The 18,627-nt window shown below is 38.7% G+C and overlaps 1 protein-coding gene across 17 annotated transcripts in view; it reads left to right on the top strand.

Annotated features, from left to right (window-relative positions):
- The window catches only part of LOC137236462 (rho GTPase-activating protein 39-like), a 556,674-nt gene that overhangs the window by 447,121 nt on the left and 90,926 nt on the right, over positions 1–18,627 (top strand). For 15 of the 17 annotated variants that reach the window (XR_010948428.1, XR_010948426.1, XR_010948425.1 and 12 more), the window contains 3 exons: positions 16,062–16,178; positions 16,264–16,387; positions 16,872–17,026. Coding sequence is in view for 11 of the 17 variants with exons in the window: in XM_067759094.1 (XP_067615195.1) it covers positions 16,083–16,178; positions 16,264–16,387; positions 16,872–17,026 (375 nt within the window). In the remaining 6 variants the exon portion in view is untranslated. Of the gene's footprint in view, positions 1–5,481; positions 5,535–16,061; positions 16,179–16,263; positions 16,388–16,871; positions 17,027–18,627 lie in introns of those variants that run through there. The other 2 variants (XR_010948429.1, XM_067759103.1) reach the window with 2 other exon arrangements.

Below are 18,627 nucleotides of genomic sequence, written 5' to 3'. Positions count from 1 at the left end.
CCTCCTTTGAAAAAGAAGGATGTGACAAAGTGATCAATTTTGTCACGTCCTTCTTGATTATTCAGCTGCAAGATTAATTGTTTTGAATGAACGAATATGCATTATTTAGGGGTACCTTCCCTTCCTAAAATTCGATCATTCAGAACAATTTGTGTTAAAACAAAAAAAAACAGACTAACTTATTTATTAATTATTATTATTACTACTATGTTAATACTATATTAGGTTACTACTACATTAAGTAATTTACAAATAATTACTAACTTATATTCTAAACATTATGTTAATAATTCAAATATTAAATTCAATTTTTATTAGTAAACAATTTATTTGTTTTTTTTTTTTGTTTTTTTTTTTTTGAGTTTTTTAATTTTTATTAATCCAACAACTAAATTGTAATCTATGCTAAAACTAAAATATAAGAATATTTATTTTATCTTATGTATTCTATTTTTATGTACTAATTTTTTCTTTTTAGTTTTGTCATCAAAAATTGTTACATTTACACCATCAATTTGTGTTATGGTATAAGGTCCCTGATATATGTTTGTGTGTTTGTCTCGAGGTTCTTTCTGTATTAGAACTTTATCATTTATATTAATATTTAGGGGTTTGCTATTTTATCGTAAGCATTTTTATTTCTAATTTTATGTTTATTGATTAATTCTTTTGCGAGTACATGTGACTTTTGCATACGATATTTTACTTCTTTTGCATAATTTTCAACATTATAAATTGGATCTATATTTTCCTTTTTTAATTCATTTGGCAAAGTTACTTTTCTACCAAATACTAATTCAAAAGGTGTAAATAAATTATCAAAAACAGTACTTGTTGTATTATGCAAAAATGTTAAATATTTTAAATAAAGGTCCCATTCGGGAAATGAATCGTCAAGGTAAGCTCTTAAATATTCGTTAAATACACGATGATTCCTTTCAATAGTACCAACAGTTTCATGATGATAAGGTGTTGAAAAATTATGCTCAATTTTCAAAAGTTTAGTCAATTCCGCAAAAATTTCATTTTTAAATTCTGTACCTAAATCTGATTTAATAGATTTCATTATTCCATAAATTAAAATAAAACTTTCAAAAATTGCAGATGCAACTGTTTTTGCACTCTTATCTGGGATAGCTATTGTAACTAAATATTTGCTTAAATCGCACATAATGGTAACTGCGAACTTATTCCCATTATTCGACTCAGGCAAAGGTCCTATCGTATTGGTGTAAGCACCATATTTTCTTTTGTTTTGGGCTTAACTTTGTTTAACAGGCATTTTTTCACAATTTTTCACAAATTTAGCAATATCGCGCGTCATATTTTTCCAAAAATATTTTGTACGTATTTTCGCGTATAACTTCTTATTTCCGCAATGACCACCTGATATTGGATCATTATGATAAACTGTCATAAGTTTTAATTTCGTGTCTTCATCAGTTACCGTCTCTACTGGCTCTGTCAATATAATTATTAAATGTTTTAAAATTGTATTCCCGGTTTCTTTAAAATTTGCAATAGTAAAATGATGAAAAATATTATCATCTTTCTGCCATTCAATATTCTTAATATTGTGATTGCCGGCATTACGTTCCAGCCTCAAAAGTAGCTCATCTAAATTCACTATTTTGTTAACAATCTCAAAATTAAGTAGCTCGAGCTTTTTATGTTTTAAGTGCGCACATATTTCTATATTACTAATATCACCATTCTTATCATAATTTATATTCGACTTTATTCTCGGGATTTTATTTGAAAAATTATAAGCAAATTGGTCGTAATCTTGTAATGTTTCTGTCTGTATTTGTCGGTTATCGTTTTGTATCTGTATTTCCTCTTTTTGCTTAGTCATTGACCTTGTTTGTACTGCCAATATATGTTTAGTCGAATTTTTTAACTCATCTATAGTTATACGAGAAAGAGCATCTGCACCTACATTTGCTTTACCTTTTATATACTCTATAGTAAAATTATACTCAGATAACTCTAAACGTATTCCAGAGAGTTTTGACGTCCGATGATCTGATCTCACTATAAAGTGTGTACCATAAACGTATGGCCGAAACTGCTTAACTGCAAAATATATTGCCAAAAGTTCTAATTCGATAATTGCTTTATTTTGTTCAGACTTGCTAAATGCTTTTGAAGCGAAACAAATTGGTAAATCGTTACCATTATGATCTTGACTCAATATCGCACCACACCCAATTTTCGAAGCATCAACTGTTATTAGAAATTCTTTAGTGAAATCTGGATAGTGCAAAAGTTTTGGAGACATCAAACTTTTTCTTAGTTTCTCAAATGCCAGCTCGCACGAGGTATCCCAATTAAATTCAACATTTTTCCGACTCAAACGATTCAAAGGTGCCGCTAAACAAGCAAAATTAGGTATAAATCTCCTATAATAGTTTGCAAATGCAACAACTCTTCTAACTGCGTCTGCGTCTCGCGGCTTATGATACTTTTTAATGGCCTCTATTTTTGAATCATCAGGTAACAAACCCTTTGCTGAACATTTATGCCCCAAAAATGTTACCTCAGATCTAAGAAAATTACATTTATTAGGATTAAACCGCAAATTAAACTTTCTACATGTCTCAAAAACTTTCTCTAAATTTTTTAAATGATGGGACTCACTACATCCAATGACTATAATATCGTCTATATACATAAAGGCTTGATTAGGTGCAATACCGGAAAATGCTATTGACATCATTCTTGAAAATGAGTTAGGAGCAACATTTAGTCCAAATGGTAAAACTTTCCAACGAAAAGATCCACGATCTGTACTAAATGATGTTATATCTCTCGAATCTTTATGTAATGGAATTTGATGGAAACCCGAAAAAAGATCCAAAGTCGAAAAATATTTAGCTCGACCAAGGTTATCCAAAATATCATCAACACGTGCCAAAGGAAATTTATCTGCAATAAGTTTTTTATTGACTGCTCTGAAGTCTACACACATTCGATATGCTTTTTGTCCAGTTGGGTCGTTTTTCGGTACTAATATCAATGGGCTGTTATAATTTGAACAACTTCCTTCAATTAAATCATTTTTTCACAAATTATCAACATGTTTATTTATTTCGGCACGCTGTGAATATGGCAATCTATAATTTTTTATGTACACTGGTGTCTTGTCCGGTAGTCTTAATTTTTGTTCGTAAAAATTATTAATCGTCATTAAGTCTGTTTTTAGAGCAAAAATATCTTAATATTTCAAACATAAGTCAAGTAATTTATCTTTTGCATACGAAGGTATTTGTTTTACTAAAACTGACTTAAGCTCTTCTATGCGTTTTGAATCAACAGATGTTTCATTTATGCGATAGATATCAAAATTTCTATGTCCTCAGTTTGAATATTGAAGTTTTTAACATATTTCACTTCATCAGTAGTATTAATAATTTTTAAAATAGGATTTTTCGTATCAATGACACATTTTGCGGTAAAAACACCACTACAAAGTTCATGAGAATCGACAAAAACTGGATTTTCCGATTTATTCAAACTAAAAACACGAAGAACATCACATCTTGGTGGAATTACAAGAGTATCTGTTGAAGTGCTATGCAAAATTGAAATATTAACTCTTTCTCTCCCTAGTTCTATCGTTATTGTATCATTCGCATAATTGATTATGCATTTGTTTGCTTTTAAAAAGCCTTTTCCTATTATACCGTCCGAAGGAATATTAAAGTTGTCATCAACAACATGAATAGTCAGAGGAAATAATATATTTGAAACTACTATGTTCGTACTAACTGTGCCTAAAGTTGTTACTGTGTCTGTTGTTACACCTGTTATATTTATACCATTACTGTTATCTACTATTACGTCACTTGCTAAACTAGAAATTTTTATAAGTGAAATATCTGCCTGAGAATCTACAAGAAAAGAACATATTTTATAAGAATCGCTACAGTTGACTTCGATGAAGTCAGAATAATTTAAATTTAGACAATATATTGATTTAAAAGAATTTAATCCAATAGCACCTGCTCCCTCAGTGTTCGCTCCTGAGGGGCTTCGGCATTTAAAGAACGAACATTGACTGAATTCCTGTTATGTAAACGTTGATTATTTGAATTACTGTTATTTACAGACCGATTGTTATTTCTATTGTAATTGTTGTTGTAATTATTATACCTATTGTTGCCTCCATTGTAATTAGTATTTCGAAAATGTAAATTATTGTTAGGTCTAGTTGCATTACCATTGAATCTAAAATTGTTATTGTATCCGAAATTATTATTACCTCTAAAATTCCCGCGAAAACTATTAGATCTTATCGGACGTGAGCGATACGCTAACACCTGCCGCTCTTTTACCTCCTGTTCACGCTCAATAATCATTTTAGCAACAACATCCTTTGAATCCTTAAAAGTTGTTGATGCAAGGATAGACTTCACCATATCTGAACGACTGTTCAACCTACAAACAGTAACAGTTTGCTCAACCGCCATCTCATGAGCTTTTGCCTGTGTCATACCTTCGATGATCAAAGAGCGTTCTAGCGAATCAGAAAGATCTTCTACTTGTTTTGAAAAATCAGTAAAATTATTATTGTTTACCCTTAAGGCCGCAATTTTACCCGCAACAACCTTCGAGTTATCTGGCCTAATTCTGCTACGTAATGCATCTTTAATCTGACTAATAGAATCTATTTGCGTTGGTAGAGCTTCGCGAGCTTTGCCTTCGAGTTTCGATTTTAAAAATGATATAAATGTAGGAGTTAAAGATACATCAGTTAAATCTTCTAATTAATCAATTTTATCTATAAACGAGGCAAGTGATAACGGATCACCGCTATAGTTTTCTCGAATAATCGAGGCACAAGTACTAATGAATTATTTTTTTTGCTCAAGAGTAGCCATGTTTAAATCGTTAAGATTTGAAATAGTATTAGAAGTAAAATAAGAATTAGAATTTGAAGTTAGGTCAAAATTAGAAATTGAACTAGAAGATGAAGTTTGCGTAGAATGATTTGTGTTATCAAAGCATAAAAAGTCTTCAAATAAAGAATCTCTATCTGCACTAAATTCTATTCTAGCATTTGAAAATGTATGTGGACTATTAGAATCGCACATGTAAAAGAAAAACAAAACAAAAGCAAACTTTGATATCTAAATTGAATATTGAATATGTAATAGTAAAAGAATTTCCGTGTAATTTATCGTAATAAAATGAAATTTCCGCTGGGCTTACAAAATTTGGAAAAAAAAACATTGTTTCAGTTATTTATTTCAATTATTTTGTTTTAATTTTGTCTTCAAAAACAAATAAAAACAAAAAGAAATATTTTAAAATTTTCATCAACACCAGCCCACTGTCATTAACACGTACACTTTTACATACATATGTTAATATATTTTAATATATTTAAAATACAATTTTAGTAAACTGTTAATTATTATTATGATTATTTAAATTTTATTTCTTTTTTTTTTAATTTTTTTATTGTTAAATATTTAGATAAATTATATTAGTAATAGTTTTTATGTAAATATGTAATGAGTACATGTGTGTGGTGGTACTTTAATAAATGTGCAAAAGTGTAAATAATATAAATTAAGAAAATTTAAATTCAAGAAAAAATTGATTTTATATTTGCTAAACTACATGTTTCGCACACTGTGCGCCATACCCAATGCTGCAATCTTTATTAGTTCCGCTGTTGTTATTGTAGTAGTGTATGATTTCCGCTCGTAATATATTGTTTCATTGTTGCTAATATTCAGTGCTGACTTGTTCCATTCAATAGTTGACTACCCTGTTGCAGTTGAGTTGAGGGACATTATTGATTTCAGTAGCTTCCTTTTTCCAAAATTCTTCCACTAATTTTCACTTTCATTTTGTTCCACACTTGTTCATGTTCCGATTTCGTTTTGTTCCGCTCACGACTGTTTACTGAATATTTTTATGTTTCTTTGACATTTCCGTTCTCATTTAGTTCCTCTTCTTTTTATACCATTGTTAATATTAGTATTTCTCTCAGTTCCGCTTTTCGTTCACTTAATATATTAATATTAGTATTTCTCTATGTTCCTCTTTCGTTCACTTAATATGTTAATATTAGTATTTCTCTTCGTTCCGCTTTTCGTTTTGTTCTACTGTAAACAGTATTCACAGATTATTGTTACAGCTCAAAGATAATATTTTTTTTTATATACGAATATATATATATATTTAAGTTTTCTAAAACGTGGATATTAGTTCATATATTAGCTCTTATTAACTTATTTCTTTTGTAAAATCTTTATTTTCATAGATTTTTTTGTAAGTTTTAAATTTACACCCCTATTCTGCATTTCGATTACGTTCCCGTTCTACGCTCCGCTTTAATCGAAGTTTGGTATTCTGTATTACGACGGAATCGTAAAGAGAAGGGGAAGAGCAAATGATTTTTCGAAATCAGCTGTTGGTACGGAGTGTGTGAACATTGGAACAAAATAAATTAAAGAAAATTTGTAAAAAAACACTGAAAAACGTTTATATTTTATTGTCCACGCCATTTTGTACAAAAAAAAGCAATAGAATATATTGCCGCAGTGTTATATTTTTTTGAGTGAAGTGCTTTCATAATTGTAAGTGTGTTTTTGTCGTTCTTTTGGCCAATTCCCTGCCGAGGCCACCGAGTTTTGTTAAAACGGATTCCTGCACGAATATAGTTGACATTTTCTGCATTTTAAGGGTGCTAATTTCATTGCACTGGCCTAAATTACTTTATAAAGGTTTATTTATTCTTTCCGGAAGGATTGTTTACGTTTTCGCTTCACCTTCCTCTACGCCGGCAGCTTGCTTTGGCATATAACTGGACCCAACGAACAGACACAAATTATGGGCGTCTATTATAATGGAATCAATAGCCGCGGCGTTATTTGTGGAGTTGGAAAGCAACACATACGAAAATGGCCAGGCGAGAATGGAAAGGCAAATACTGCGAGATTTGTGTAATCTATTTGAGATGAGTGACGAATTGTAAGAAATTGAACTAAAAAGTGGTAAAGTTTAATGACATATTTTCTTATCTAGGTTCAAAAAAAACTTTCGACTTAACAAGGATGCTTTCAAGTATGTGTTAGATACTTTTGCGGGGCAAATACGTCCAAGGACTTCGACATCGACATGTTGTTTTTGACCTGGAAACATATAAAAAAACAATCATCAAGCCTTCTACGTTTCTTAACAAGTTTTACTTACTTTTTTGTTAAAATTCTGTTATAAATTAATAAAAAAATAAAAAGAAAATATTTTTCCGCCAACTAATTTGCAACTTAGAAAAACGGAACTACGATCGAAATGCAGAATACAAAAAATCGAACGATTCGAAGTTGGATTGAAAGAGATTGGAACACAGAATACCAAAATTGCCAAATCGAAAAAATTCCAATCCAAGTCGAAATGCAGAATAGGGCTGTTAATTTTGTATTTCGATAGTATAAAACTTTTTTTCAATTTTTTTTCTGTCTTTTTTTTATTATGTCACAACACATATAATTTGCATTAATTAATTTTTGCAATTCTTCAAACTTCATAACTTTTCTTATTGTAGGGCTCCGGCCCACGGTCGCCATAAAAGAACTCCATTTTTAAATAATGTTCTCAACTTAGTAGTTATGTTCGGTTTCATAACGATATTTATTTATCAATAAAACAGAAATTAAATCAATATATTAAGGGAGATTTTCATAATTAATGAATTACAATTTTAAGGCTTGTAGCCAAAACTATTTTAAATAAAAAAAAACTTTCAGAACTCAACTCTTTGAAATTCTCAATTCAACTCCCTATTTAATTTTATTTTTTCACCCGGCCTACTACTCAAAAACAATCATTTGACAATCTTTTCAATTGCATACAGTACTTAACTTAATTTCATAAATATAGAAACAAGTGATTGAAACGTAAGGTAGATTTGCATTATATTCATATAATTCCTTGTGAATAAAACTATCTGAATATTGGAATATCAGACAGTGATGCTCACAAGTACTTACGACACAAACACTCGCAAGATACATCTTCACTAATCATGGTACTAAGCCACTTGCGCAACAAGACACATCTCGCTAGTCACAGGTACTTGTGCGTTTAAGATCATGTTGCAACTGAACCCAGCTAAACGTTCTATTCAGTTTTATGCAACCTTGTTCTGCATTATTTGCTACTTTATATATGCCCACATATTCATCGTTATTTGCTACTGTGGTATACAACTTCTAATAACTCGCTTCGTTGTATAATCTTCCTCTTTATTTTTCATTATTCTTCAATTACGCTCCGTGTTATTCCACAATTTAGGGCTGTGGCCAACCTTTTCAACCATAGACCTGTGTTGGGGGGCTTTCCCGCCCAGCAATATCTTTGCATCAGCAGCTCGCCACACTGCAGTGATCTAACAACGTTAAATCTGCCACATTTTTGGATGTGGACATCCATTCTGCGAACGCCTCCTATTCGCTACGCAGTCTAAAGCAGCCTCAAACATCTCAAAAGACAAGATGAGCACCGGCCCACTCTTACAATTATAGATTGTTTTTCGGCTGACGATAGACATACGTTTCTTCTTTCACCATCTTTCATCCGTGTTTCATCATATATTACCGGCATCTCCGGTTGCCACAATTATGGGATGTGACCAACCTTTCATCTGCCCCTCAGGGTCAGTTTCTCAATGAAATTTGGGTATCTGTGACAAGCAAGAGACCGAATTCCCTTCGGTCTTGTGTCCCCAAGGGAAAACAAGTCTACTCAGAGCGTGTCATAAAGTGAACTCTTATTTGAAACCACAACCACCGCGATGCTCCCACAAGGGGGCCATCCCAGGACAGGAGGTGAGACCTGAGTACAAAGCATCGTTCGATGCAGTGCATCAGATCACACTGGCTTCTCCTGCTCCCGCGGGTCCCACAGGGTGATACCCGCGTCCACCCTGCTACCTTTCGAGTAAAACACCTTACTCATGGATTGGGTACCCATGGTATTATGGTCGCCTTTTACGACCGGTATACCTACCGTGGGCATATTCTAACCCCTAACCCACAGGGGGACGACAGTGGTGGTCGATAAGTGCTTACAGGAGTCCCTGTCTTCGTAGACCTACCTCCGGTGTAAAACACAGATCAATGTCCGTTGATCTTCGGCCCAACAAGTTGGTACCAATCGGTGAGCTGGGGTGTTCAAGTCAACCAGCCTTGGTTTGGCCGAGGAGGACTATCCATCCTCCCCTTCCATTTTCGGGTAATGGCACCCGGTTGCACCGCAACTCCACCGCGAGTTCCGTGCTTGCCTCAGAATCCCTCTTTCATTGATTTTGATATCTCGATATCTGATTAACATGTTAATCAGATTGAGATATTGTGTTTTGTCGCAATTTAGGAATGTGACCAACCTTTTCTGTCCTGCAGTGTTACAACAATGTATAATACATTGTTAACGACGGAGCTGATTTTGCTCAGACATTCCTTGAGGGCGGCACCTCCCTCCAACGCTATGCACCACATGTTATGATCAAAAACGCCCGTTCGCCGTGAACCAACTACCGATGTAATCTATCAGCGCAAGTGTCTTTCCTTAAGCATGAATAGCTACTTAAATGTTCCATAGAGTGAGAGTGTCATATAATTCCTTGTGAATAAAACTATCTGTTGTGAAAGCAACAGACAGTGATGCTCACAAGTACTTACGACACAAACACTCACAAGGTACATCTTCACTAATCATGGTACTAAACCACTTGCGCAACAAGACACATCTCGCTAGTCACAAGTACTTGTGCGTTTAAGATCATGTTGCAACTGAACCCAGCTAAACGTTCTATTCCGCTTCCCAAGGCAGTCGGTTCTATGTACCGGAGCGACTCGGGATTTTTCCCGACCAAGGACTGTCATTTCAGTGTGACCCCATTTAATTTGTTTCGTCCCTCCCACAAATTGTCATCCTCCCAGCAGCTCCTTGCAGCAGGACTGCTACATATTCTCTTACTCCGGGAAGGTATCGAACCCAATCCGGGTCCGTCTCCTGACCCCGGTCCTGAGAAATGGTTTTGCTGCATTTGCCAGAAAAGAATCTTTTTAGGACGGTCATACTCTGTTCAGTGTGTCTCGTGCAAGGGATGGTTGCATCGGACAGGTTGTTCTGGGCTTGATCCCAAAACCCGACGTCCACGTAACTTTTATAAATCTTTTGTGGCTCCTTGCTGCTCACGCCCAAGGGCGTCCCGTAGTCTACGCCTAAGCGTATCCCCACTACCTTCCAGCAGCTTCGCTGCTCAGCAAGCCACAACAAGTACCCGCTGCTGCTCGCGCCCCACGGCGCCAACAACTCAAACAGCTGATACCACTCATAACTACTACCTTCGTAGTAGAGCTGGTAGCAATGCTGAGCATCAGCCCCTGCCCCCGTCTTCTTCTCCCCCCTCTTTTCTGGCAGCAATCGTGCAGGTCAGGGAAACAGACTCTTAGTACCTGACTCCGTTTGCACCGTCTGCCAGCACAGAATATATAGGTTTGCGACATCCGCTCAATGCAGCTCCTGCCTTGGGTGGTGCCACTTTCCTAGATGTTCTGGTCTCCGCGACGGCAACCCCTCGACGGGTTTCATCGCGCCATGTTGCCAGGTCGCAAACCCAAATCATCCGGGTACCCCAATGCTTGCCCAAGGGCGCCCAGTCCCAAGGCCACAACAGCAATTGCGTCCTGGCCTTCCACAACCTAGGCGTAGTCACCCCTCACTTACCCCTAGAGTGGCGGCGTCACCCCTCATGCACTTCAGAATTCTGCAGTTCAACTGTAATGGACTAACTGGGAAGATTACGGAGATAGTCGATTTCATGAAGCGGCACAACATCCGCATTGCTGCGATTCAAGAGACTAAACTCACAGCAAGGTCTGCATTGCAGACCTGCTCTGGTTATAATGTCCACAGGAAAGACCGCGAGAGCGGAAATGGAGGCGGCCTCGCGTTTATTATACACCACTCTGTGCAATCTCATATATTTGATCCTGGCATCGACCGCAGTGACAATGTTTTAGAACGTCAAGGCCTATCTATCCGGTCAGGCGATGCAAATCTAGAAATCATCAACATCTACATCCCTCCTGTCACCTGTTGCCCCAGTGGATACCGCCCTAATATCGAGGCCTTACTCACTGGCAACAATCGCACTATCTTAGGCGATTTCAATGCCCATCACGACCTATGGCATTCAAACTTGCGGGTGGACAGTAGGGGTGAGATGTTGGCGGATCAAATAGACGAAACGACGTTCTGCACAATAAACGGAGACGCCCCCACACGTATGGTAGGAAGCTGTCATAGCTCGCCAGATATCTCAATCGTGAGCGCAGAACTCGTAAACTGCGTCAACTGGCAGCCGATGGTAACATTGGCATCCGACCACCTGCCCATACTTATTTCGTTCGAGCGTACCGCCGACTTCATCGTCACCGAAAAACGCACTTTCATAAACTTCAAAAAAGGAAAGTGGGAAGAATATAAATCTGCAACAGACAGCAGCTTTGCTGCCCTCCCTATCCCGACTGATGCCCGCCAAGGGGAGCGCGCCTTCCGTAAGGTCATTGAATCCGCCTCGGCACATTTCATTCCCGCCGGGAGAATTCCCGAAATCCGGCCCCACTTCCCGGCGGAGGCCGCGAGCTTAGCGAGGGAACGCGACCTTATAAGACAGCTTGATCCAGGCGACCCCCAAATAAGGGATATAAACCAACGCATCAGATTGCTCGTGGACGAACACAAGCGGGCGAAATGGGAAGAGCACCTAAGAGGTTGTAACCTCTCTACCGGTGTAGGTAAACTTTGGTCCACCGTAAAGTCCCTATCGAATCCGACTAAGCACAAAGACAAAGTTTCCATCGCCTTTGGCGATAAGGTGCTGTCGGATGCGAAAAAATGCGCGAGCGCTTTCTGCCGACAATATATAATGCATCCTACGGTCGACAAAGATAGACGGAGAGCCAATAGACACGCACATAAACACAAACTCAGCGCGTCACCAATTACCATCACCGCTAGAGAGGTTGAGGACGCCATTGGTCGCGCTAAACCATCCAAAGCAGTGGGCCCAGACGGCATAGCCATGCCGATGCTTAAAAACCTAGGGAAAGAGGGTTTCAAATATTTAGCGCATGTCTTCAACCTGTCTCTTTCCACCTTTGTCATACCCGAGAAATGGAAAATGGCCAAGGTGGTCCCGCTACTAAAGCCTGGGAAACCAGCTAACGTAGGTGAGTCATATCGTCCGATATCTCTCCTATCGCCAGTGGCAAAGACGCTTGAAGCCATTTTGCTCCCTTATTTCCAAGCACATTTGCAGCTAGCCCCTCATCAGCATGGCTTCAGAAAACTCCATAGCACTACCTCCGCGCTAAATGTCATTAGCACCCAGATAAATTGCGGTTTGAATCAATATCCCCACCATAGAACAGTACTCGTAGCGTTAGACCTATCAAAAGCTTTTGATACGGTCAACCATGGCTCGTTACTGCAAGACCTGGAAGGGTCTACCCTTCCCCCATGTCTTAAAAGGTGGACCGCAAATTATCTGGGTGGTCGGCAGGCATCGGTGCAATTCAGAAACGAAACATCAAAACAAAGGAGAATTAAACAAGGGGTGCCACAGGGTGGTGTCCTATCCCCGCTTTTGTTTAATTTCTACATATCTAAGCTACCTTCACCACCGGAAGGAGTCACAATCGTTTCCTACGCCGATGACTGCAAAATAATGGCCACAGGCCCAGGCCCAAAGATCGATGAGCTATGCAATAAAATAAACGGCTATCTCCCTGATCTCTCCAGTTTTTTCGCCTCGCGAAACCTGGCATTGTCACCGACTAAATCTTCCGCGACCTTATTTACAACATGGACGCCCCAAATGTCGACCATACTGAACATCCACGTCGATGGCACTATGCTACCGACTGTCCTACACCCCAAAATCTTGGGTGTGACGTTTGATCAGGATCTACATTTTGGTGCGCACGCAACCGCAATTGTTCCAAGAATTCAGAGCCGTAATAAAATCCTCAAATCCCTTGCTGGCAGTACCTGGGGAAAAGATAAAGAAACGCTCTTGACCACATACAAAGCAATTAGCCAGCCGATTACGTGCTACGCGTCACCCATATGGTCGCCAAACTTAAAAACCACCCACTGGAAGAAACTACACGCCTGCCAAAATACTGCTCTCGGAATCGCCACGGGCTGTCTTCTTATGTCCCCAGAACACCATCTGCATAATGAGGCGAGATACTCCCCATCAGGGAGAGAAATGAGATGTTGACCAAACAGTTTCTGTTGAATACCCAGAAACCTGGGCATCCCAACAGACATCTGATTGACGAACCAGCACCGCCTAGGGGCCTAAGGAGTCATCTCCGTAAGCATTTTGAGGAAATACGGCACCTGAGAACCCAGCCGTATGAAGCGGAAAAACACAAGCAGGTCCTTGGTGAACTCCATAGACAGGCGTCGGACCTTTATGTCGGGAATTGCCCGGTGAATCCAGTACTTGAAGAAAAATATCCAGAACTCGCAGAAGAGGAACGCATACTCCCCAGGGAAACGCGTGTCACTCTTGCTCAACTTCGTTCTGGATACTGTAACAGGTTAAACTCTTACCTATCCAGAATCAACCCCGACATACAAAATGTATGCCCTGCTTGCAATGTGTCCCCACATGACACCAACCATCTCTTTAATTGTAATGTGGAACCAACGCCTCTAACACCCCTTTCCTTATGGTCCACCCCTGTGGAAACGGCAAGTTTCCTTGGACTCCCGTTAGAGGATATTGATGACAATTTGTGATCGGTCGCGGCTATTAGGTGGGGCGAGCATTGCTACAACAACAACAACAACAAACCTTCTATTCAGTTTTATGCAACTTTGTTCTGCATTATTTGCTACTTTATATATGCCCACATATTCATCGTTATTTGCTACTGTGGTATACAACTTCTAATAACTCGCTTCGTTGTATAATCTTCCTCATTATCTTCAATTACGCTTCCATTTTATTCCACAATTTAGGGATGTGGGCAACCTTTTCAACCATAGACCTGTGTTGCGGGGCTTTCCCGCCCCAGCAATATATTTGCAACAGCAGCTTGCCACACTGCAGTGATCTGACATCATTAAATCTGCCACATTTTTGGATGTGGCCATCCATTCTGCGAACGCCTCCTATTCGCTTACGCAGTCTAAAGCAGCCTCAAACATCTCAAAAGACGAGATGAGCACCGGCCCACTCGTACAATTATCGATTGTTTTTCGGCTGACGATAGACATGCGTTTATTCACCATCTTTCGTCACCATTTTTCTTCGGTTGCCACAATTATGGGATGTGACCAACTCTTTCATCTGCCACTCAGGCTCAGTTTCTCAATGAAATTGGGATTGCTGTAGCAAGCATGAGACCGAATTCCCCCGGGCTTCTGTCCCCAAGGGCCAAGGGAAAACAAGTCTACTCAGAGCGTGTGTCATAAGTGAACTCTATTTGAAACCACAACCCCCGCGATGCTCCCACAAGGGGGCCATCCCAGGACAGGAAGTGAGACCTGAGTACAAAGCATCGTTCGATGCCGTGTATCAGATCACACTGGCTTCTCCTGCTCCCGCGGTAGCAGTTTTTATAAGCACCATGCGTAGGGTCCCACAGGGTGATACCCGCGTCCACCCTGCTACCTTTCGAGTAAAACACCTTACTCATGGATTGGGTACCCATGGTATTATGGTCGCCTTTTACGATCGGTATACCTACCGTGGGTATATTCTTTCCCCTAGCCCACAGGGGTAACGGAGGTGCAGTTGCAGCTACAGGCGACAAATATTTCGATCGCGATCACCAACAGCCACCCACAAAGCAAACGCATTCACTCCGCCAAAAACTTTAAATGTGTAAGAGTGGTGGTTAATTGAGTTTGAAAGCTGTGAAGATTTTGCGGTTGATAACCCTTTTAATCCCACTGTTATTGAATGTTTGGGGCTTCGTTGGGTAGGCAGAGCATACCCTGCTAAATCAGAATTCGCCACGGGTATGTGAGTTTGACAATTAAGTTGGAGATGCTATAAATTGCGCTGGCAACCCCGTGAAAGGACTGAGCTGCGCAACCCCTTGAATCATTTCGGTAATTTTAAACGGTTTTATAGTAGCATCCTACGACAGGCATACCTGCTGCAGCTTTATTCTAAGGTGACATTTAATAGGTCTCCTCTGCCTCTATTATTGCCTATTCCTGCCTCTTCCCGTACATCTCCCCAACATTAGTGTCATTACTATCTTTTCCCCGCTCCTCACTACCTCATTCTTTCTCCCCACCTCTCCCTATGTTCCTCCCTGTTTACCCCGTCTTTCCATGCTGCTCTACTTCTCTCCTTTCCTGCATATCTCTCTCTTTATCTATTTATCTGTCTCTCTTCGTCACCTCGCTTCCTCTTTCTTTCTTCTTCTATTCCTCCTTCACATTTTCCTATTTCTTACTCCTCGCTCTCTTCATTTATCTCTTTTCCTTCATACCTCTCTTAGTATCTCCCTTCCACTATCTCGCTGTCTCTTCCCGAATATCTTTCTTTCGATCGCTTTCCCTATCTCTGTCTTCAGTTCTAGCTTCCTATATCTTTCTTTCTGTCCCGTTAGCTGTTTCTCTGCCTTCTATCTCCCCTTGACTCCTGTCTATCTCTATCTCTCTGCAAACATTCCCACGGAAAAACGGAATGTGTCTTGACTTTATCAGCTTACGGTGGTCGCTAAGATTGAAAATTCATATCACCAACTAGTAGAAGACGCAGATTTGGTATTTTTCGTTACGTTGTTTTTGGCCACTCTGAGTAGTACATCTGTTTGCAGGATCTAGTTTTTCAACATTGATTGCGACCATCAACGATGTCCGTTTATTTCAGCGCTTTTAAGAGAATTGGTCATCGACCCAGACACGTTTTCCATCCATCCTAATTTTAAATTATTTCGCCTGAAAGTAACTGCGGAGCTTAAAAGCAGTTTGATACATACTTGTAACCATTTTATATCTTCCAGAATCAAATTCTACGCATCAACATGTTTAGCAACACAATCGCTAAGGTTATTGATTTGCAAAAGGATACATTTCCTTTCCGTAAACTACCATGGATACAAACTACATTAGCAGAGCATGTAAGATATAACAAAACCCGTTGATATTAAATTTGATACTATTGATTAAATTTGTTTCTTTTTTAAATTTTGAATGAATATTTAGGTTTTGCTATTGAATGGCAAACAAACAGAAGGAATATTCCGCGTCTCCGCCGATGTGGATAAGGTTAATTGTTTGAAAAACCGCTTTGATCGGTGGGAAGTTCCTGATTATAAAAATAGCATGGGTAAGTTGCGAATTACGCTTAGGGGAAATGATAGGAAGAAAGAAAACTTGCGCTGGATTTTGTGTAACTTGAAATGTTTACTTCTCTGCCATATAATTTGTGTAAAAAAAGTTTACATTTCAAATGACAATGACTCACGAATGTTTATCTTGTTATAATATTCGTGAGTAAACAATAGAAAGAAAGTCCGGCTTTGATAATAATTCCAATTTCGAACTTCGACAATTATTTCTACTTCAAAAATTGTTTGAATTTTAAACTGTTCGAACTTCATTAATAATTTAAACTTCGAAAACTATTCGGACTTCTAAAATAATTTGAACTTTAAAACTTTTCGAAGTTTTTTAATTTTTGTTAGGAAGCAATAAAATCAATAATAGTAAACAGTTTTTCAGTGCATATGGTAAAATACGATTTAAATTTATTTATAATAACGCTTGATGTCGAATAAAACTTATTATTTTTTTAATTTCCCGTTTCACAGTGGATGGAAATGCGCCCGCTAGTCTGTTGAAACTGTGGTATCGTGAATTATATGATCCTCGTATCCCGGACCAAGTCTATGAAGAATGTGTCAATACGGAGGATCCAGATAAGGCCAGAGAAATAGTTGATAAGCTCCCAGAACTAAATAAATTGGTAAGTTGAAAATGAAAAAGGTAAACCTGCAACCTCTTGAAAGTTATGGCAGTGTGAAACTGATAACCAAGCCAGCCAGCGTGGCCATTGTTTGCAAAGAATGAAAGCAGCTGAGCTCGTTGCGGCCAGAGCTTAAAGATGCTATCACGAGGAAATAAGGGCACAACGACTATGTATATCTAAAGTTCGCGGCGTCGACTAAAATCACGGTTTGAAGTATGACAGCTGGTGATAGGACCAGAAACTGTGGTGTTGGTTCACTATACCTAACCTTCACTTTTTCACAGAAGTTGTCTCAAGACGATGACGGAGGTTAAGGCGTCCTCAGCGATAAAAAAAAAAGAAAGGCGCGATAACCTCCGAAGAAATTTTTTAAGGCCGCGCTTCAAATTGGCGGGACGGGACCTACTTGTTTTATGCCGACTATGAACCGCATCTGCAAGGCAGATGAGTTTTCACTGAGAGCATTTTAAGAAAAAAAAAAATTTCAATTTTTGGCAGAAATACACTCGGAGTGCGGGGCGACCCGCTTAGAAAAATTTTCTTCTAATTGAAAAACTTGTTTCTAAAATTTTTTGATGTTGCTTTACCCGGGGCGTGAACCCAGGATCTTCGGTATGGTAGGCGGAGCACGCTACCATCACACTACGGCGGCCGCCATATCCTCCGTGATAGCCAAACTAAAATAAAGTTTATAGTTAGCCCTATACCTACTGCGAAACAGGAAAAAGGATGGAGACGTTTGACCATATGATCTCTATGCATCCTATCCAATATTATCTCCTCCTTCGGCCAATGGAATCACGCTCAAGGTAATTAATTACTTAGATTAGTCAACAATTATTTCGCACCAATATGATCCTGATTCCATGAATTGACCTTTTTTCGTTGTGAAAAGGCTATTATTGACCTTGGTAAGTCAGAGCTGAGTGTAACGAACCTTGTTGTTGCTGTAAAGGCAAAAATACCCCAAAGGTCAGGGGAAGTATTACAGAAAAATGAGAACATTTAGAAGTAAAACAAACTTTCTGCATATCGGAGCTGCAAAGATATGGACATGGCTGCAAAAATTCCAGCTTCTTCTCCACAATATTCTCAATCCGATGGTCCTTTGCCGGATACAGATCCGGTACGCTCCAGTAACATAGCACCATTAAGGTGCTAGCCCGACCATCTCGGGAACGATTTATGTGGCCACATTAAACCTTCAGGCCATACCTCCCTCCCCACCCACAAGTTCCATGAGGAGCTTGGGGTCGCCAGAGCCTCGTCAAGAGGACTTGTAGCTATCTGTAGCAAAAATACGTAATTCTTGATAGGTAAGTTTCTTTATAAGAATTGTCTTCCAAGTATTCTGAGAACTAATGTTTCGGCTTGTACATTCAGTTTCGTTTGTGTCCTTTCATAATCACGTTGGGCTCCATACCAGATACCAGTACTACTACGTCGTCCGCACGGCATGTAGTATGAGTGCTGTTTTCTGCACGTGTCCTTAGACATTGCATGCTAGCCTCAAATTTAATCCGATGCATTCATCTCTTAGTGCAATTTATGTACATACTTTTAACCAACGTTTCGTCAAAATCTTTTTAGCTTCTTCA

The sequence above is a fragment of the Eurosta solidaginis genome, chromosome 1 (genome assembly GCF_040869045.1).
Source record: "Eurosta solidaginis isolate ZX-2024a chromosome 1, ASM4086904v1, whole genome shotgun sequence".
Classification (NCBI taxonomy): domain Eukaryota; kingdom Metazoa; phylum Arthropoda; class Insecta; order Diptera; family Tephritidae; genus Eurosta; species Eurosta solidaginis.
The sequence above is the reverse complement of the archived record's forward strand: the minus strand, read 5'-3'. Positions and strand labels throughout refer to the sequence as shown.